Raw genomic sequence first — 21271 nt, forward strand, 5'->3', positions numbered from 1 at the left:
CCTCCCATTTACATGCTAGCTTCCAAGATCTCTTGAGATAAAACTAGCCTGGGCCATCCAAGCCAGAGCATTTAAAGGTGTTCTTCCCAGTGGAATAACTTTTGCAGCAAAAATAAACAAGAGTCTTGTGGCACTGTAAAGGCTAACAAGGTTTAGTGGTTTCAAGTCCACAAAAGCTTGTGCTGGAATAACATTTTGTTGGTCTTTAAAGCACTAAATGGCTTCTGCTTGTTTATCCCAGGAAACTGCAATCCGCAGATGCTGAATGCTCTGCATGCTTCTGGCCTAATCATTTAAAAAGACCCTGACATCGTTTAGAAACAGCAAGCTCCGCAGACTTTGTCTGCAGGGGACATCTGACATTTGTGTTCTCAGAGGAGACGGTCTGTCTTTTTGGCCTGGTAGCATTCAGTGTGTCCTGAAACCTGTTTTGCACCCAGCAGTATGTAATTCTTATAAGTCTGTATCTCATCCTGTTTTCCATTTGGAGACTTTTTGGGTTTTTTTAGGTCAGGTCACAGCTGGTTTATAGGGACCCCATGGAGTTTTCAAGGCAAGAGAGGTTCAGAGGTGGTTTGCCATTGCCTGCCTTTGCATTATGACCCTGGAATTCCTTGGTGGTTTCCCATCCAAATACTAACCAATGGTAACCCTCCTTAGCTTCCGAGATCTGCTGAGATTGGGCTAGCCTGGGCCATCCAGGCCAGGGCATTTGAAGAAGAAGAAGATGATACTGGATTTATATCCTGCCCTATGCTCTGAATCTCAGAGTCTCAGAGCAGCTCACAGTTTCCTTTACCTGTGAGGTGAGTGGGGCTGAGAGAGCTCTTGCAGCAGCTGCCCTTTCAAGGACAACTCCTACGAGAGCTATGCCTGACCCAAGGCCATTTCAGCAGGTGCAAGTGGAAGAGTGGGAAATCAAACCCAGTTCTCCCAGATAAGAGTCTGCGCAACCACACCAAACTGGCTGGCTGTCAATTAAGGCTTCTACAGACTGTCAGTTAAGGCTCCTCCATTATATCATGAGATCTTTTTCTCCTTGCCTGTGTACCCGTGCATGTACGTGTGTGTGTGTGTGTGTGTGTAGGGGACATCCAGTGTGATGAAGAATTCTGCTGTTGCCTGAGTTTGCTATTTTTGAGATTTTTTTGTTAGACCTTGTAAAATGTTCTAGACACAAAGGCATTACATAACAGCTGGTTTGGATTATTTTTCCTGGTCCAGTGTAGCTTTGAGCCATTAGGTGCACATATACCTGATGTGAAGAGGAGGGCAGACAGCTGTCATCAGGGCTAGGTGGTGACGGACGTGCCAGTATGCAGCTGTGCAGGAGACAGTGATGCAATGGAAGTGGGGAGGGGGGGCTGAGCCTACAGAGTCTGTGGTCGGATTTTAAGACTGTGGCTGAAACCTTTATTAGGCATATGTTTTTGTTTTCCCAGTGGTTAATTCCGTGTAGCTTTATTTCAGATGTTTATACCCAAAAATACTGAACTTCCAGAGTTGAAGTTAATGCACCTAAATAAAGCATCCTGCTCCCTGGGGAGTATGCTGTGTCCTAGGTTTGTGCGTGGCATCTGGGTGTGCCGCCCCTTCCACTTAAGAGCCATGCAGAGGGGTTGGTGCGTAGTGTAGCTCTTCAGATGAAGGAGGTGGGACAACCTCTGGAAGAGACTCAGAGAGGCATTTGTTCATAGGAATCCAGATAATAGGAAGTAGGAAGCAATACAATTATATTATAAAATCAAATGCCATTTAAAACTATAAACATCTAAATGTAGTATAAGATCAAGGACAGACTAAATCGAGATCCTGTAAATACTTCGTCTCTTCCCTAAGCCAATACACCCATCCTACTCAATTTAATTATTGCCCAACAGTGAAAATGGACAAGGAAATAATAATATCCGTTGAGACATTCATACAAGTAAAAACCTATGTGTTTAGAGTTAAAACAACACAGATCTTACTTTCCAACTCTTCTGAGAATACTCTGCCTGAGTTAGTGGAAGAAGAAGATATTAGATTTGTATCCCGCCCTCCACTCCGAAGAGTCTCAAAGCGGCTCACAATCTCCTTTACCTTCCTCCCCCACAACAGACACCCTGTGAGGTGGGTAGGGCTGGAGAGGGCTCTCACAGCAGCTGCCCTTTCAAGGACAGAGTCTCAAAGCGGCTCACAATCTCCTTTCCCTTCCTCCCCCATAACAGACACCCTGTGAGGTGGGTGTGGCTGAGAGGGCTCTCACAGCAGCTGCCCTTTCAAGGACAACCTCTGCCAGAGCTATGGCTGACCCAAGGCCATTCCAGCAGGTGCAAGTGGAGGAGTGGGGAATCAAACCCAGTTCTCCCAGATAAGAGTCCGCACACTTAACCACTACACCAAACTGGCTCTCCAGTAGCAATACTGGGGGAGGGGGAAATAAACTGAAAGGGATAAGATGGGATGGAATTGGAAGTGAAACTGAAGAGGGAGGAACGGGTAAGGCTAAAAAAAAAAAAAGCAAGTTAGAGGAGGGAAGGGATTTTAAGACACTTCAAGGAGGGTCAGGATCTTTAAGGGAGCTGTTGTGTCACTTGCAAACCTATAAAAGCAGGTTTTTGTTTGATCATATATGTAAATGTTTGTAAAAAGACTTGAGCGGTATATTGACTTTCCAGCTAGGAACCCGCAGTTCTGTTTTGTTCCATCTTTATACTTCAAACTCATTAAAAAGCTGCTTCTGGAGGATTTGTATGGCTCTGACCTTAGCAAAGCTGTTTTTAGGCTTAGGAAATAACAGATGCTTTCTGAAACAAAGCAACTGTTTTCATATTTTAACTAAACATAAAGCAGGCCTATCCTAATATTCTCGTACATCTTTTTGTTCCTTGCCGTTCCAAACCACTAGGTGACGCTGTCCCACTTCAGATATTTCTCCAGCGTGTCGCGTTCTGTTCCACTAATTTTAATTAATTCCTTTAGGTAGTTAAATTTAAATCGCAAGCAGCTTTAGTTAACAGGCTGTTTCATTTTTTAAAACAAAAATCTATTTTTTTGTTGTTGTTGTTTTCAGAAATTGGAGTTTCTAAACAGGAGGCATTAGAAATTCTGCAAGTGGTCGAAGGGGACTGTCACGGCAATGGAGGAAGCTCAGGAAATGCGGTCAGAAAGTACACGGCCCTGGAGCTCTTGGAAGAGGAGCAAGGCCAAGGCTTCATCGTAACCTTCTGCTCTGCACTAGATGATGCCCTGGGAGGGGGCGTGCACCTAACAAAAGTCACAGAGATCTGCGGAGCACCAGGCGTTGGCAAAACGCAATTATGGTAAATGACCCCTCACAACTAGCATTTAATGCCTTTTCCGCTCTTTCCATTGCTCAAGGGATAAAAGGAAAGCGCCGTTCACCTTTTTGCCCCTGAACTTGGCAGGTGGCCTTGGCAAAGTACCATTCGCTCCATCTCTGGCTTTGCTTTAATGTAAAGATCACAATTCAGGCATGCCTTATAAGGATATTGTAAGGAGAACTGAGAGGATGGCTGCATCAGTGCATCAAGCTTATGGTTACAGGGGTGGAATTCTAGCAGGAGCTCCTTTGCCTACTAGGCCACACACCCCTGATGTATCCAGTCTTCCAAGAGCTTACAAAAAAGAGCCTTGTAAGCTCTTGGAGGATTGGCTATATCAGGGGTGTGTGGCTTAATATGCAAAGGAGTTCCTGCTAGAATTCCACCCCTGAGTAAAAATACCAAGCTGGCTTCTTGCGGGTCTTGCATGTGCCCCTTGCTCATTCCCTGCCCCTTTTGCTTGGAGTGCCTGAAGGAAACCTGTTTCCCCATGAATGGTTTGCTCCACTTTGGCTTCGGGAACATCCTCATGATAATGTATGTTCTGTGTTCATCCTGCTTCTGTGTGTGTCCTCATTTTGCTGCAGTCTTTCCTAAACCTGGATTGCTATGCGCTTTTGGGAAAGAGAAACATTTCTGCAGTTTTCACCTGTAATTGTGCCATTTTCCTTACCTCTGTGGCCATGCCTCCCCCCGGATTGCAGAACTTTTTACAGACTTATGGCTGTATTCCTATTACGTTATAAGAATCTGTTGTTGCAATCTACTAGTTTCAAGCTTTCATTTTTTTTAAAAGTAGGTCTCTAGACCTTTTTAATGCGGAGATATAAGGGGAAAGATTTAAGGATTGTACATGTTTCCTTATAGGTCCACGGCCAAAATGCTAGAGATTTTTAATTTTAATTTTTAATACATGTCTGTTGCCATATTGCTAGAAGAAGTGTGGAGCTAGAGGTTTTTTCCACCACAGTTGGTGGTCATGTAAAATAATGAATAAGTACTGGACAGACATGGTTTCACAAATATATCTAATCACAGGTTATTATATACCTAAAGATCTGGCTTTGATAGTTTTAGATTTGTGGCCTGCTGTCAAGGTTCCCACCATTATTAAAGACATTATTAAAGATATCTACATTACTAACAGCAGCTAAACACACACTTGCACTGCATATGAAAGATCAGAAACTTCCCTCAATGTATCAGTGGCAATGTATCAGTCGGGGCGGTCCGGGGAGAGAGATCCAGCTGCCGGCCCTTGACGGGGTGCCACTAATACCGGTCCCCAAGGTCAAGAGCTTAGGCGTGCTCCTCGAGTCCTCCCTTACAATGGAGGCTCAGGTGGCAGCCACTGTTAGATCTGCCTTTTTCCATCTTCGGCAAGCACGGCAGCTGGCCCCTTACCTGGACCGCAGCGACCTAGCGACGGTAATCCATGCTACGGTCACCTCAAGAATAGATCACTGTAATGCTCTCTACATGGGGCTACCCCTGACGCTAACCCGGAGACTACAACTAGTGCAGAACGCTGCGGCACGGCTGTTAATGGGGCTACCACGATGGGAGCACATTCGGCCAGTGCTGAGAGAGCTGCACTGGTTGCCTGTTGTGTTCCGAGTTCGCTTCAAGGTGTTGGTATTAACCTTTAAAGCCCTTTATGGTCAGGGACCTGCCTATCTACGGGACCGCCTTTCCCCATATATCCCCCAGAGAGCACTGCGATCAGGGACAAAAAATCTGCTGTCCGCCCCTGGCCCAAAAGAAGCCAGGCTATCCGCAACAAGATCTAGGGCCTTCTCGGTGGCAGCACCAGAACTCTGGAACACCCTCCCAGAAGCTATAAGGGCCCTGCGGGATTTGTCGGCGTTCCGCAGGGCCTGTAAGACCGAACTGTTTAGGCAGGCTTTTCTGGTTGACTGAAAATGGGCTGCCACCGGACATCCTACAGAAGCTGGTGGTCATAGTCAGAACCTAATACCGCCAGACTAGACTGAGATAGCGTAATAGTTTTTAACCTATAAATGTATTATGGTTTTATATGTTTTTATGGAATTGATTGTTTTTATGATATTGTAAGCCGCCCTGAGTCCGCTTGCGGAGAGGGCGGGATATAAATATAAAGTAATAAATAAATAAATAAATAATTTAAAAAAAATGGGAGTACTATGTTTTAGACAAAATTGCCAATTGGACTGTCCAACAAGACAGATTGTATTCCATGAGCTGATAGCTATCGTTTGAGTGAATTTAAAGCCTACCATCTCGCATCCCAAACTTTCTCTGCATCAAGGTACCTCAAGGTAGACTCAGGTTCTAAGCAAGCATGCTTAGAACTTGGCGTATTGATGTCTTAAACTACACATACCACGTAGACTACATGTTATGTCTACCAAGTGATTGCTACAAGGACTTGCAGCCATATGGCAGTTTTGAGTTCTTAATGAACTAAGTTTGGAAGCATCACAGTGGCCCAATTTGGATCAGCGCTGCAGGGGCAGCAGAGACTCCTGCTTCCTCCCCCTGCAGTCGTGATGCAAATCAGGTTCCTACGGTGCTTCCAGATTGAGTTCCCATGGGGAGCTCTCTGCTGCCGTATGGCTGGAAGTCCTGTGGTGATCATATGGTAGATCTAACGTGTAGTTTGCATCTTCGTAACTGAACTGTTATAGGAACTGAACTGCCTGTTCCCTGGAAGGTCAGATGCTGAAGCTGAAATACTTTGGCCACCAAATGAGAAGGGAGCACTCATTGGAGAAGACCCTGATGCTGGGAAAGACAGAAGGCAAAAGAAGAAGGGGACAGCCAGACCTGTAGCCACGGGGGGGCCCGGCCTCTCCACCCAACCCCCCCTTCGATCTGTATGGCTCCTCCTGGCAACCCTGCTTTCCCTGCTGCTCTCGTGGCCCCTGCTCTCTCCACCGCCGTTGCTCTGGCGGCCCCCAATCTCCCCGTCACTCTGGCAGCCCCCGCCTCCCTCTGTGTTGCCTTCCCCTCCCTCCCACCCTCCCGGTGAAGCACCAGCTCCTGGAGCTGATGAGCAGGAAAAGGCCAGCGGATCGGGGGGGGGGAGTGGGAGGGAAGTTGGGAGGAGGCGGTGGAGCTGCCGGCCTTACCGCTGCTTTTCCCTCCAATCAGCTGATCGACGGGGGGGGCTGCCTTGAAAGAGCCCGAGGAGCCAGCACTTCAACAGATGGGTTGGAGGGAGGGAGAGGAAGGCGCCGCAGAGGGGGGCAAGGACCATCAGAGTGGCAGGGAGATCAGGGGCTGCCAGAGCAATGGCGGTGGAGAGAGAGGGGGCCACCAGAGCAGGGGCCCCTCCACCCGAAATTTTATTCCATGGGCCCCCCCATCTGAAATTTTCTGGCTACAGGCCTGGGGACGGCAAAAAGATGAGATGGCTGGACAGTGTTACTGACGTAACTAACACGAATTTGAGCAGACTTTGGAGGATGGTGGAAGACGGGAGGGCCTGGCGTGACTTGGTCCATGGAGTCGCAAAGCGTCAGACTCAACTGTGCGACTGAACAACAAAAATAACTGAACCTTCATTTAAAAGACTTAAAGTTGCAGGGCTTTTTTATTCTTTTTAAAGATCTCCCTATGTCTGTGGCAATTACCAGATTCTCAGGATTCTTGGTAGCATACTAGATTGTCCATTCTGCATTACAGAAATCTCTCTGTAATGTTGTTTCCTGTCTGATTTACTCATTGCCAGAATGGGGGGAAAACCCAATTTCCCTGGAGATCATCTAGGAGACGGTTTTTAATAACCTTAATTTATTGATATTTAATTATCTCTGCTTGCCTGTCTGTGACTTTCTTTATGTCTCCTTGCTCAGCATGCAGCTGGCGGTGGATGTGCAGTTCCCAGAGTGCTTTGGAGGGCTTGCAGGAGAAGCGGTTTTCATAGACACGGAGGGCAGCTTCATGGTAGACAGAGTCGTGGAGATGGCATCCGCCTGCGTTGAGCATTGCCGGTTGATTGCAGAAGTGCACCCTGAAGAAGGTTTGTTACCAAACTGTATTCATGCACAGCTCATAACTCGGGTATAGCAGCCTACCTCAAGACTTGCTGGAGTTTTGTGAAATGTATTTTGAATTATAGGAAGGGTCGGGGTACTGAATCTTCCTCTTTCCTCCTCCTTATGCAGTATCTTTTTCTGAGATTTCAGCATGCATTAAAAAGATAAAGGTAGAGTCCCCTATGCAAGCACCAGTCGTTTCCGACTCTGGGGTGACGTCGCATCACGTTTTTGCAGCAGACTTTTTACGGGGTAGTTGGCCATCGCCTTCCCCAGTCATCTACACTTTCCCCCAGAAAGCTGGGTACTCATTTTACCAACCTTGGAAGGATGGAAGGCTGAATGAACCTTGAGCCGGCTACCTGAACCCAGCTTCCGCCAGGATCGAAATCAGGTTGTGAGCAGAGAGCTCGGACTACAGTACTGCAGCTTTGCCACTCTGCACCAAGGGGCTTCTCTTAGCAAACATTACATACCATTTCAAGCATATCTTCAACACCCTAAGGGCTACGAACTTGCCTTTTCATCAAATACAAACACAAGAGAACTATTATTGTATTATTATATAATATATATATTGAATTCTGCACCCTGGATCACATGCTGGTCACTTTTGCATCATGCATATAGGTGGTTTCCACATCAGAACAGGCCTGTGTGGTTTCCCCATTACAGGTGCTACTGCTGAACAGTGTCAACAAGGCTTCCTCATGGCTGATTTCCCAGGAGTCTCCTGTCCCCTCTGCTTAGCAGTCGCCCCTATTCTCCTAGTGACTGCGCATTTTGCAGGCTTTTTAAAAAAATCAGCACTAGGATATCATTGTATTGATACACTCTTGCAACAAATTGTGTAACCTTATCTGAATTCCCACTTCTAATTTTTAAAAAACGTTTCTAGCCCCTTTTCTTGTGGAGATATAAGGGGAAAGGTATATCTCTGCAATGGTTACAGTCTTACTTCTGTTTTAAATGAAAGCTGGGAATTCAGTGAAACTGTTACACACTTATGTCACAATGGTATATCTATATAACAGTACTCTAGGGGGGAGGTAATGGCCACATTGGGGACAAGAGAAAATCCAATCTTACTCATCATCCAGGTTGTACTTCAGTCTTTCCCAAAACCATGCAGGAAAGCAGGCTTGAGAAAGACTGGAGAAAGGCAGGGAAACTCCCAGAAGTTGACAACTGCAACGCAATGCTGTGGGGAAATGGGAAAAAACTACTTCCCAACAGCACTGAACCTGGGGCAGGTAAGCTGTGTAGAAATTACAGTACTCCTGCTTGAGGATGGTCTATATTTCTTGTCAAAAGTTTGGGTTTGGTGGATTATAGTAGAATCAAAGAAGTAAGCAGATCCTGAACACCTAGGTAGCCAAATCCTGGTCTTGAGTAGTGCCGTGATAGCAAACTGGCACGTTCATAGCACAAAACCTAGATGATCAGGACAACCAAGAAGTAATATTCTGTAGAATGTGTATCTATGTGTGTGTGTGTGAGAGAGAGAAGGGTAGGGTATAGTAGACTGGTTTGAGACTAAGCAGACAGGATTCCTCTATCCCCACGCACCACAATCCTTATATTTACTCAGAAGTAGGTCCCATTGTATTCAACAAGATGACTGCATTTTTGCAGTCTTTTTTTGACTGTTTAGAGTAGCTTACACCTGCTGTCTCAGCTACTTTGTATGGCAGATAGGGGCTGCTGTTTATGTCATACTGCGCGTATGAGGACAGAAGCTGAGAGATCGTGACTTGCCTGAGAAGAGAAATCCAAAATACTGTTGCCATTGCAACTAAAAATGTAATTCTGGAAACCAGCTCTGAAAGCCATATTTTGGGGGTTGTTTTTTCAAATTGCCTATAATGTACCAAGACCAAGAGTCCCTCTTTCAAAAAAAAAGGGTGAAGCTACAGAAATTTATTTATTTTGCAAAATTTATTTTGAATTATAGGGAGGATCAGGATACTGAATTTTCCTCTTTCCTCCTCCTTCTCTTTCCCAGCCACTGGAAATCTTATACAGTTTCTTTTCTGAGATTTCAGTATGCATTACTTATACTATTTCAACTTTACCCCGGATACTCTACCAGTGTTTTTCAATCAATCAATCAATCAATCAATCTCTCTCTCTCGCTCTCTCTCTCTCACTCACTCACTCTTTGCAGATACAAAGAAGATACAAGAGGGACTTTCACTTTGTTTCTATGGAACAGAAGTATTTATTTAAATTATTTGTTCTACCTTCTCCCCGCCCCCCCCCCAAAGGGCTCCACAGTGCAGAAAGGGACAAGACTGTGCCTCTCTGGACACTAGAAACAAGTAGTCTGTTTCCATGCCTGCCAAAGTTTGTGGGACTCTACCTAAGGTTACGTAGCAGATTCACAATTGCAGTGGTATTTGAACTGGGGGCATCCTCCTGCACTACACTAAAATGTGCAAAAGAAAAACCCTTCAGAGAGTGTGGTAAATGAATTGCTTTTTAAGTATAATTTTAGAAATCAGTTGCTTTGTTTGCTGCCTGGAAATCCTCTGCTGACATGCCTGTAGCCAAGAATTAGGGGCTTCCCCCTTTCTTGCCATACATGGCTATGTTTGTGCTTAAGGGACAGGTTGGGGGAAAACTAGAGATGTTGGCAAGCCATACATTTACATTTTTTCCTCCCTGCTTCAGACCATCAAGCGGCGCTGGAGACTTTTACCTTGGAAAATATTCTGTCTCACATTTACTACTTCCGTTGTCATGACTATGTGGAGTTGTTGGCGCAGGTCTATCTTCTCCCAGATTTCCTCTCTGAACATTCAAAGGTATGGGCTCACCAAGGATCTGTGGGGTTTTTTGTGTACCCGTGCATATTTTAGAGAAAGAGAAATGGGTACCAAGGATCTGCCTTGCTATCATCATGAGCAACAATTAGATATTCCAGCATCTGAGTTGCTTTGGGTTGGACTGAGGCTAGATACTTCTAAGTTAAATAACTCTTACTTCTTTGCCACCACCCCCTAATACACTCTTAATGGTAGCCACATTTCAAAATAGTTGGGTGTGCTTTAGCTCTTCGATTTCAGAGGTCAGCTATACCTTTGGCCCAGAGTGGATGATTTAGAAGAAGAAGACAATGACAACATTGGATTTATATCCCACCTTCCACTCCAAATATCAGAGTCTCAAAGCAGCTCGCAATCTCCTTTATCTTCCTCCCCCACAAAAGACACCCTGTGAGGTGGGTGGGGCTGAGAAGAGAGCAATGGCTGACCCAAGGCCATTCCAGCAGCTGCAAGTGGAGGAGTGGGGAATCAAACCCAGTTCTCCCAGATAAGAGTCCACACACTTAACCACTACACCAGACTGGCTCTCCAGTTACTGCCCAGTTGCCAGTTTCCCACATGCTTGCATGTGCCTTCCAGATTTACAGACTTCTTCTTCCTCCCCTGTTATGCACAAATCCTCACCCAGCATTCCTTTAGTTTTTTGGAGCTAAACATGGTTCCTTCCAAAGGGGGGTGGGGTGGGGATAAATGGTGCCATGCAAAAGACTGTGTGTACTGCCAGGGCCTATTTTAAGAACTCGCTGCAGAACCAAGTCCCTGTCTGCTGGCGCTTGTGTTGGACCGCTTGTGGCAGAAGTTCCTGACAGGCTTGAAGTCTACTGTTTAGATACCTCTTGTGCTTATTGTCAAGGGCTAGCTGAAATCAGTCATGTGAGCAGTGGGGGGTGTATGTGAAATAAGCAAGACACCTTCCTAGCATAAATCCTGCCCTCCAGGGTACAATGAGCTTTTCAGGACTTGAGCAGACTCTCAGTTGCTCTCAGTATTCCCAGGGCAGTGAGCATGCTCAGTCCATGCACACTGTTAGGGAGTGGTCCTCATAATTTTTCCAAAGGGGTTCCCAGGTTTGCAGGAACATTGCGTTTGTCTGTAGGTGTACCACCATGGTTGCTTTTAGTATAGGCAACTTGATCATCAAATTTAGAGGGAGTTATTACTATGGTTATGAAAAAAGGCTATGCCATACTCTAAATACAGGGTCATACATCCCTCTAGCTCAGGGGTGGCCAAACTGGCTCGGGAGCCACATGTAGCTCTTTCACACAGATTGGGTGGCTCTAGAAGCCCCCTCCACCCCGTTGGCTGACTGGGAGAAGACATTTCTCTGTTTAAATCACTTCTCCAAGCCAAGCCAGGCAGCAACTTGGAGAATCCATTTAAAGTTAAAGTTGCTTTCTTTCTACCTCTCCTTCCTTCCTTCCTTCCTTCCTTCCTTCCTTCCTTCCTTCCTTCCTTCCTTCCTTCCTTCCTTCCTTCCTTCCTTCCTTCCTTCCTTCCTTCCTTCCTTCCTTCCTGTGTTGTGGCTCTCAACATCTAATGTTCATGTCTTGTAGCTCTCAAACATCTGATGTTTATTCTATGTGGCTCTTATATTTAGCAGGGAGGGATGGTGACTCAGTGGCAGAGCATCTGCTTGGCAAGCAAAAGGTCCCAGGTTCAATCCCCGGCATCTCCAACTAAAAAGGGTTCAGGTAAATAGGTGTGGAAAACCTCAACTTGAGACCCTGGAGAGCCGCTGCCATTCTGAGTAGACAATACTGACTTTGATGGACCGAGGGTCTGATTCAGTATAAGGCAGCTTCATATGTTCATAATTTTGGCCACCCCTCCTCTAGCTAGTCCCATTAGGAGGACCTGGCCTCTGAAATCAGTGAGTTTAAGCACACCCAACTATTTTGAAAACTCTGCATTTCAGAGATCAGCATGAACCTGGCTAGCAGAGGACTGACCATCTAAGTAAAAATTCTGGAAGCTGATCGGAAGGCCTGCCTCCTTGAAGGAGAGAGGAGGACTCTCGTGTGTTTATGAGATGCCTGTTTATTTAACACATTTCTTCCCAGCTTTATCTCCCTGGACTCAAGAGTGGCCAACAAAACAACAACCAGGTTGCAAGAACAAAAATTATAGCAGTCCAATTAACAAGGTTAAAATCCATATTAGTGTAAGCCAAAAAGGTTGAGAACGCACACACAAAAAATACTATGTTGCAGTATGTAAATGAACAAATTCAATTATGTGCACAAAACATAACACCGGTAATTTAATACGTAAACAAAACAAAGACAGGAAACAAATGTACACATATAATAAGATAACACGCAATCGGATAACAATGCCCAGTAAAATGAAACAATGTCAAATGTGTCGCTGCACAAAGCCTCCATCAGCAGCTTGTGACCATAATTAGCACAGTCGTAGTCAACTCACACCGTAAATGGCATAACAAATTACAAGAAGCAGCAAGATAATCAAATTAAATACCCGCAAGCAATAAAGAGCATTAAAAGCATAAATCTACAACATCATATCTTCACAAATTTGAGCAGACTTCAGAGGATGGTGGAAGACAGGAGGGCCTGCCGTGACTTGGTCCAAGGGGTCGCAAAGAGTCAAAACTCGACTGTGCGGCTGAACAACAACAAATCTTCAAAAATGATATACATGTAACATAAAAAGGTCAAGGTAGTCCCCTGTGCAAACACCAGTCGTTTCCGACTCTGGGGTGACGTTGCTTTCACAACATTTTCACGGCAGACTTTTTACAGGGTGGTTTGCCAATGCCTTCCCCAGTCCTCTACGCTTTCCCCCCAGCAAGCTGGGGACTCATTTTTCATGTAACATATATCTCCTTTAAATTGCATCCTCTTCCTAGGATTAATTTTTATGCCTACCTCAGCTTTGTTTGTTTGCGTAATTCTGGCTTTTTTAATTGAAACTTTTCAAAGGGGTTCTGTTTTGGGGGTTTTTGAGAGAAGGGAAGGAAGGAGGAAATATGTAGAAAAATAGAGGCTGTGGCTGATAGGCAGAAATGAAACAGCTTGGTGGGTTTTGCAAGTCCTCTCCAGTACATGCTCTGATTTTGCATTGGGAACTTGTACTGCTTTTTAAATATGATTAGCATGGAGGCTATGGCCCCTGGTCCCGCCCTGCAGTGCTCTAGTAAAGGCCTTTGGCTCCTCTTCCAAAACGGCATGAAAGAATAAAAGTAAAAATGACTAAATTGAATGGATTTAATGTTATCCTTCAGTTTGCTGTTTTTATTCTTGTATAATGTCAGCTGCCTGCGCTGTTCAGACTTCCTCTATTGCCTTACAGAGACTCAGGTCTAAACACCCATTAATTCTCTGAATGTATGGTTGGGTCCCTGCAGTCTGTAATGAAGCCCCTCCAGATCTGAATTCCTTTACAAAAGCTTTGAGTGTCCTTCTCCCCTTTGGAGGGCATTCCTCTGCTGAGATCCAGTTTGGTGTAGTGGTTGAGTGTGTGGACTTTTATCTGGGAGAACCGGGTTTGATTCCCCACTCCTCCACTTGCACCTGCAGGCATGGCCTTGGGTCAGCCATAGCTATCACAGAGATTGTCCTTGAAAGGGCAAACTGCTGTAAGAGCTCTCTTAGCCCCACGTACCTCACAGGGTGTCTGTTGTGAGGGGGGAAGGTAAAAGGAGATTGTGATCACTCTGAGATTCAGAGTATAGGGCTGGATATAAATCCAATATCATCATTTCCCCCTCCCCCCAAAAAAGAAAATCTCAGGATATGTGTAAGCCACCATGTTTAACACAACATCAATGTAATCTATTCCAGACATTCTAGCTTAGGAAGAGGAAGTTTCCAAGACAGAAGCCAGGGTTTGCTTATGATAAATGAAGAACTTTTGCATCATTAATAGATGCTGCAAAGCAATTCAAATAAATCATAATTAAGCACTCTGACGGGAATGAACGTCAAGCGTCGATATTTACTTCCCTACAAGGAATGAATTATGAATGAAATAGTTATGAAAAGCTAATACCTGGAAGGACGGGGAACCAGTCAAGCTCCACGGCAGAGGGTGCCTTCAGGGGGGGTGTGTTTTGATGCATCTGCGGCTTCACTTGTTAGGTACCAGGGTGGGGGCGGGAGGCAGACTGTGTTCAGCCCTAGAGGCTTCCTCTTTTAAAGACTTTGCGAACGGGGAAGGAAGCTTTGAAAGTAAAAAAAGCAAAGCATGAAATCTCAACAAGTTCTGTTGTGAGCTGAGCTTGGCGATCTGCAGGGGTGGAATTCTCGTAGGAGCGCTTTTGCCTATTAGTCCACACACCTCTGATGTAGCCAATCCTCCAAGAGCTTACCAAAAAAAGAGCCTTGTAAGCTCTTGGTGGATTAGCTACATCAGGTGGGTGTGTGGCCTAATATGCAAATGAGCTGCTAGAATCCACCCCCATTATTGGTTCATCTGGCCCTTCCTACACAGCTCCTCCTTGTCCCCTGGTTGCTGTCCTCTGTCATCCAAAATAAGCTGGCTAGGCCAAATCTGTGCCTTGTGCCCCTTCTCTCCCCCGTTCCCACCCCCCCCCTCCCCGTCTTATCAAAAGCTTACTGTAAATCCTTCAAAGTATGACTGTTGTAAGTAAAAGCAGCTCTGCATTAAAAAGAAATAGTAGCATTAATCCATGGAATCTGGGTTTCCTGGTGGGTTGGTGACTATGAACATCAGAAGATACGATGCATGTAGAATTCCAAATATGTGAATCAAATTCTAAATAAGGCCATTTCCTACAGTACACAGAAGCAAATCAGAGGTTGTTGCAGAGGTCAGGTTTATGACATCATGGGAAGGATCCAGCTAGTTTCTTGCTCAGACATTCTCCTCCTTACTTCAGACCCTGTGCCACATGACGTTTGTCCATGTAGGCCCATGATTCCCAGTATAGCCTTTTTGGGATGGCCAAGGGAGGGAGGGGACCCCCTTCATGCTTGTACCAGCAGAAGAGCTGATTGGATACCATACACTGTGTGCGATCATGGGGAATGTTAAGGTTTGTGTCCCATGTTGTTACTGATATGGGAACCCAGCTAAATAAGACACATGATCCATTTAATTAAGCATCCTGTTTCCCATAGCAACCGACTGGATGGGCCCAGAAGTTTCCCATGGGGTAGGGACGGTGGCTCAGTGGTAGAGCATCTGCTTGGTAAGCAGAAGATCCCAGGTTCAGTTCCTGGCATCTCCAACTAAAAAGGGTCCAAGGCAAACAGTTGTGAAAAACCTCAGCTGGAGATCCTGGAGAGCTGCTACCAGTCTGAGTAGACAATACTTACCTTGATGGACTGAGGGTCTGATTCAGTAGAAGGCAGCTTCATGTGTTCATAGATTGATAGATGATAGATAGACGGATTTGTTGGTGAGGGACGGTGGCTCAGTGGTAGACTATCTGCTTGGCAAGCAGAAGGTCCCAGGTTTAATCCCCTGCATCTCCAACTGAAAAGGGTCCAGGCAAATAGTTGTGAAAAACAGCTGGAGACCCTGGAGAGCCGCTGCCAGTCTGAGTAGACAATACTGACTTTGATGGACCAAGGGTCTGATTCAGTAGAAGGCAGCTTCATATGTTCATATATAAGCAGAAAGTCCCAGGTTCAATAAAAAGGGTCCAGGCAAATAGGCGTGAAAAACCACAGCTTGAGACCCTGAAGAGCCGCTGCCAGTCTGAGTAGACAATACTGACTTTGATGGACCGAGGGTCTGATTCAGTAGAAGGCAGCTTCATGTTTTCATATATGTTCAATAAGCAGGGACAGAGATGCCAGAGGGTCTGCATCCAGAAGTCTAAGGCCTCTGAACACGAAGGTTTCATTTGGCCATCCTGCCTAATAGCAGTTGATGGACCTCTCCTCTATAAATCTAATTAAAGAAATACATTTGTTTATTTTACTTTGCTTTGCTGGTTTGGAGGGTTTGTAGGGAACAAGAAAATACGATATCCCCCAACAAGCCCCAGCTCAGCCCAAGTTGCTGCCTCAAGTAAGCCTTATGGTTGCAGCACCTTTTGGGAGGTGAAAACAGGAGCAAATTACACTCATTGCCTTCTCCCTAATGCCTCCCTCTCCTGGTGTGGTGTCCTGTGCAGTTGCTTGGGAGGTAATAACATAAGAACAGCCATGTTGGATCAAGCCAATGGCCCAGCCATTCCAACACTCTGTGTCACACAGTGGCCAATATATGTGTGTGTGTGTATATATACACACACACACATATACATACATAGATATACACCCATACACACGCACGCACACACAGACACATATATATATAGATACTGTGGCTAATAGTGTCAAGCAGACGGATTCAATGACGAGTCTAGGTTACTACAAAGACTATGTTTATTGATAGACTGTTACTTTGGCTCAAGCTTTGGCTTGAGAAGAATGAAACCAATACATTGATACATAAGCTTTAAGGTGCACTTCAGAGGAATTCCAAAGGGGGAGGGGAAGCAGGGGAGCATTCACACATAGTCATAGAGATACATTCCCAGGGCGTTTATCTGACATTTGGCCTTGTATTGCCCAGATGGCGCTTCCTCCCGCAAGAGGATTCATGGGAAGGTGCTCCTTGCTTTGCTCTCAGTAATTACTAGCCATAAAGCAGAGGGGGGCCAAGGCAGGGTAATAAGCTAGCAGCATTTGGTTCAGTATGATTTTATCCAGGCCTGGTCATGCCAGGCCAAAGAGCTCATCAATTATCGATCAGCATCAGTCGAGCTTGACATACTGCCCCCCTCAAGCTGACCCTCCCGGCCTCTGAGGGTACTTTCTGTGAAACTTAGTAATCAAATCAGAAGCTAATACATCTTTTTCTGCAACCCACTCATTTTCACTAGAAGGAAAGTGTTTCCACTTGATTAGATAATACGTTCCATGTTTGACTTTTGAGTCCAGGATCTCCTGGACCTCATGGTGACTCTGATTCCCAATCTGGATAGGATGAGGAGCTGTCGGTCGAAGGCGCCAAGGAGAAGCTCCGGGGTCCCTTCGAAGAAGACTGCAATGAAAGACAGGGTGTACTTTACTAAACATTTTTGGCAGTTCCAGTTCTACAGTGACCTTGTTTATCACCCTCTTATTTTTAAAGGGCCCTAGATATCGATACACCAGTTTCTTTGAGGGCTGATTCAAAGGCAGGTTTTTCGTTGAAACAAATACCGAATCCCCCACCTTGAAGTCCCACTGATGGACCTCTGCTCCATATTTTTATCCAATCCCCTCTTGAAGCTGCCTATGCTTGTAGCCGCCGCCACCTCCTGTGGCAGTGAATTCCACATGTTAATCACCCTTTGGGTGAAGAAGTACTTCCTTTTATCCGTTTTAACCTGACTCCTCAGCAATTTCATTGAATCCCCATGAGTTCTTGTATTGTGAGAAAGGGAGAAAAGTACTTCTTTCTCTGCTTTCTCCATCCCACGCATAATCTTGTAAACTTCTATCATGTCACCCCGCAGTCGACGTTTCTCCAAGCTAAAGAGCCCCAAGCGTTTTAACCTTTCTTCATAGGGAAAGTGTTCCAATCCTGTAATCATGCTAGTTGCCCTTTTCTGGACTTTTTCCAATGCTATAATATCCTTTTTGAGATGCGGTGACCAGAATTGTACACAGTATTCCAAATGAGACCACACCATCGATTTATACAGGGGCATTATGATACTGGCTGATTTGTTTTCAATTCCTTTCCTAATAATTTCCAGCATGGCGTTGGCCTTTTTTATTGCAATCGCACACTGTCTTGACATTTTCAGTGAATTATCTACCACAACCCCAAGATCTTCTTCGTGGTCTCTGTGCAGTCCCACACATGGGTCTTGCCGCAGGCAACGAATCCATACCTCGGAGTTCCAATAGCTCGCCTATAGCGCTTTTTGGCGCGCTCCCCTCCCGCCCTGGGGAGCAGGCAGCGACCGCGCATGCCTGGAGCGGGGGGGGGGAGCGCCTATTCCACTCAGTTTCTTCCTTTCCGCCGCCCGGACAACACCTTCCTCGCTGCGCTCTCTCCCTAGCTCGCCTCGTCTCTCTCGGCTTCGTTCCTTGTCTTCATCTGGTATCGTATCTCTCTTTCCCCATTTTTCTTCGTCCTAAAAAAAAAAAAAAAAAGATATACCGTTTCTGCGCTTTCCCTTCCTTTCTTTCTTACCCTTCCCCCCCCCCCGCCCCTGTCCGGAGCGTATGGAAGGGAAGGTTACCTTCAAAAAGTGTAGGCACTGTGGAGCCAAAATCCCCACCACAGACGGCCATAGCCATTGCCTTTTCTGCCTTGGGGAAGGCCATCGAGTCGATTCTTGCCCTCATTGTGCAAACTTCGGCAAGCAGGCACGCAAAAACCGCGCTGCAAGGCTGCAGGCCTTCCTCCTTGAACGGTCCTTGAGGGCTATGCCCACTTCTGACTCGCCGCCTCCCCCACTTCGAGCGGGAGATTCGGCCTCCCCGGCCGCGCTTCAGTCTCAAAAGCCGCACAAGTCCGGGAAACGATCTCAGAAGCACCCCGAGACCGGCCACAAATCTTCAGAAAAACTGCGTCATTCCGAATCGGATTCGGCGCCTAAGAAACCTCGACATTCGGATTCGGCGCCTAAGAAACCTCGGCATTCGGATTCGGCTTCTAAGAAACCTCGCCATTCCGAATCAGCTCGGCATCCCGAATCGGCGGATTCGGTTCCAAGGGACCTTCACCAGTCACACTCGGCGCCTAGGAAACCTCGGGACGCTACGGCCTCGACCTCCATGGCTTCGACTTCCCAATCTACTTCGGCTCAACCACTCCTGCCGCCTGAGTTGTCGACCCCTGCGGATGCCATCACCGACATGCCTCAGCTTACACCGCATACCTCCACGGCCGTGGAGGTGATTCCAATCCGGTCTCGATCGCCTTCGGTGCACAGTGTGGTACCCTCCGAGATTCTCGAACCCGACCATACCACCGACCCGACACAGACCTACCTGCGCTCATCTCTAAGGCCTGGATCTTTCCGAGACGTCGCGGTCTCTCCGCTATACCGTGAATCGGCAACCCAAGTCTCCTCCCATCGGATTCGAGTTCGATCACGTTCTCCGCGTAGCCGCCATGACTCCGGATCTTCCGTTTACTTTGAGCAGCAAGACTACTATTCCAGCAGGCGGTATGAATATTCCCCTTTCTCAAGGTCTCCTTCACCTCGGCACAGACGTTTTCGTCCTCTTTCCAGATCGCCCTCCGATTCGGACGTACATTTCAGATACCAAGAATCGGAGCCCTACTTGCATCGCGACATCTCTACTCCACGAATCCGTTACGGGGATTCACCTCGACCCCGTCACGCGCGCCCAACTCGACGTGAGGATTCACCTCGACTCCATTATGACCACCCATCTCGACTTCGTGATTTCCCTCGAAGTCATTTCGAGTACTCACCTCGACTCCGTGACCGCATTCAATCCTTGGAACCAGAAGTTGGTCCCTCTAGACACCACCAGGAGCATCCTCGGTACCGGGACGTACCTAAACCTCGCACAGCTTCTGCTACTGTTTCCGTTGCCCCGGTTACTCCACCCAGGTCTCCGGCCAAAACTGCAGAGCCTCGAGCTCCCATCTCGGAACCGGTCATACCTCCACCCTCTCCCTCGGGGGAGGCCTCCTTATCCGACAGAGAGTCCTCAGCCTCATCGGACTCGGAAGACCACCCGCCTTCTCTTCCTTCTGATTCTGCGCAACAGCTCCGGCTCTCTCCATCAGACGCATCCAAGGCGTACCTCAACCTGATCACCTCTATGGCGGAAGCGCTGAAAATACCACTCCCAGCGGACTCCCCCAAGGTGTCGGACATGGTACATGACTTAGTGCAGTCAGACTTCCCACCCGGCTCCTTACTTCCGATGCTACCTGTGCACTTGGAGGGTCTCCGAGAGGCCTGGGATAAACCTGCCTCAGTCCCCCCCACTTCAAAGAGGTTTGACTCCCTCTATCGGGTCCATGCCCCCGACGCCAAGTTCCTAGCCTCGCATCCGGCTCCGAACTCTATTATTGTTCATTCGGCCACAAAGGCCAAACCCTCCAGACATCCCACACCACCGGATCGTGAGCGAAGGAAACTAGACACCTTAGCAAGAAAAAATTTTACTCTGGCATCTACCAACTCGAAGCTCAATAATTATTTAGCATACTTTGCTGCTTACACCTTTAATTTGGCCAACCAGTTTACACCACTTATACCCTCGCTTCCTGACACCTCTCAGAAAACAGCCTCCACCCTGGTCGCCGAACTCTCCAGGGTCTCCAAACAACAAATTAATTCCATTCGTCATGCGGTCTCCTGCTCTTCCCGTGTTTTCGCCTCTTCAGTCGCCCTACGTCGTCACGCTTGGCTTAGGTCCACCAATCTGCAACCGGACATCAAGCAGAAAGTAGAGGATCTTCCTTTTGACGGCCTTGGCCTCTTTCACGCTTCTACCGATGAGGTCTTGACTTCGGTCGACGACGGTCGTAAGAGGGCCAAACGCCTGGGAGTATCTCAACCATCCTCACAACCTTTTAATCGCAACAAGTCCTGGAAGCCATCCTTCCAAAGACGCCAACGTTCTCCAAAGCAAGGCGACTATTGGAAAAGAAGGCCTACGCAACAAAAACCTCCATTCCACCAAAGGCCGCGCCCTCAGCAAACCAAAAAGTCTTCCATCCCTACCAAACAGTCTCTTTGACTTCCCTCCCATGCAGCCGTCCTACCCGACACGTCTCTCCCCATTCTATCGGACTTGGAGCTCTATTACGACCGATTCCTGGGTACTCACCATCGTACGCCTGGGGTACGCAATCGAGTTCACTTCACCGCCTCACCACCACTACTTTATAACTACCCCCCCATCTCCTCACCTCCATCAGGAGATTCTGGACTTGCTCCAGAAGAAGGCCATAGAACCTGTTCCTCCCCAACATCGGGGAACGGGCTTCTACTCAAGGTATTTCCTGGTTCCCAAGAGGGATGGAGGCAAGCGTCCTATTCTAGATCTTCGGAAGCTGAACAAATTCATCGAGTACAGGAAATTCAGAATGATCTCCCTGCAGTCCATCTTGCCCTTGATTCCAAAGA

General features: G+C 46.8%; 1 protein-coding gene across 2 annotated transcripts in view; it reads left to right on the forward strand.

Annotated features, from left to right (window-relative positions):
* RAD51C (RAD51 paralog C) overlaps positions 1-21271 on the forward strand; it is a 57564-nt gene that overhangs the window by 7306 nt on the left and 28987 nt on the right. For both annotated transcript variants that reach the window (XM_060258817.1, XM_060258819.1), the window contains exons 2-4: positions 3056-3305; positions 7166-7332; positions 10022-10155. In XM_060258817.1, coding sequence (XP_060114800.1) covers positions 3056-3305; positions 7166-7332; positions 10022-10155 — 551 coding nt within the window. The remainder of the gene's footprint in view (positions 1-3055; positions 3306-7165; positions 7333-10021; positions 10156-21271) is intronic.

This window comes from Heteronotia binoei, chromosome 18, assembly GCF_032191835.1.
Source record: "Heteronotia binoei isolate CCM8104 ecotype False Entrance Well chromosome 18, APGP_CSIRO_Hbin_v1, whole genome shotgun sequence".
Taxonomy (NCBI): domain Eukaryota; kingdom Metazoa; phylum Chordata; class Lepidosauria; order Squamata; family Gekkonidae; genus Heteronotia; species Heteronotia binoei.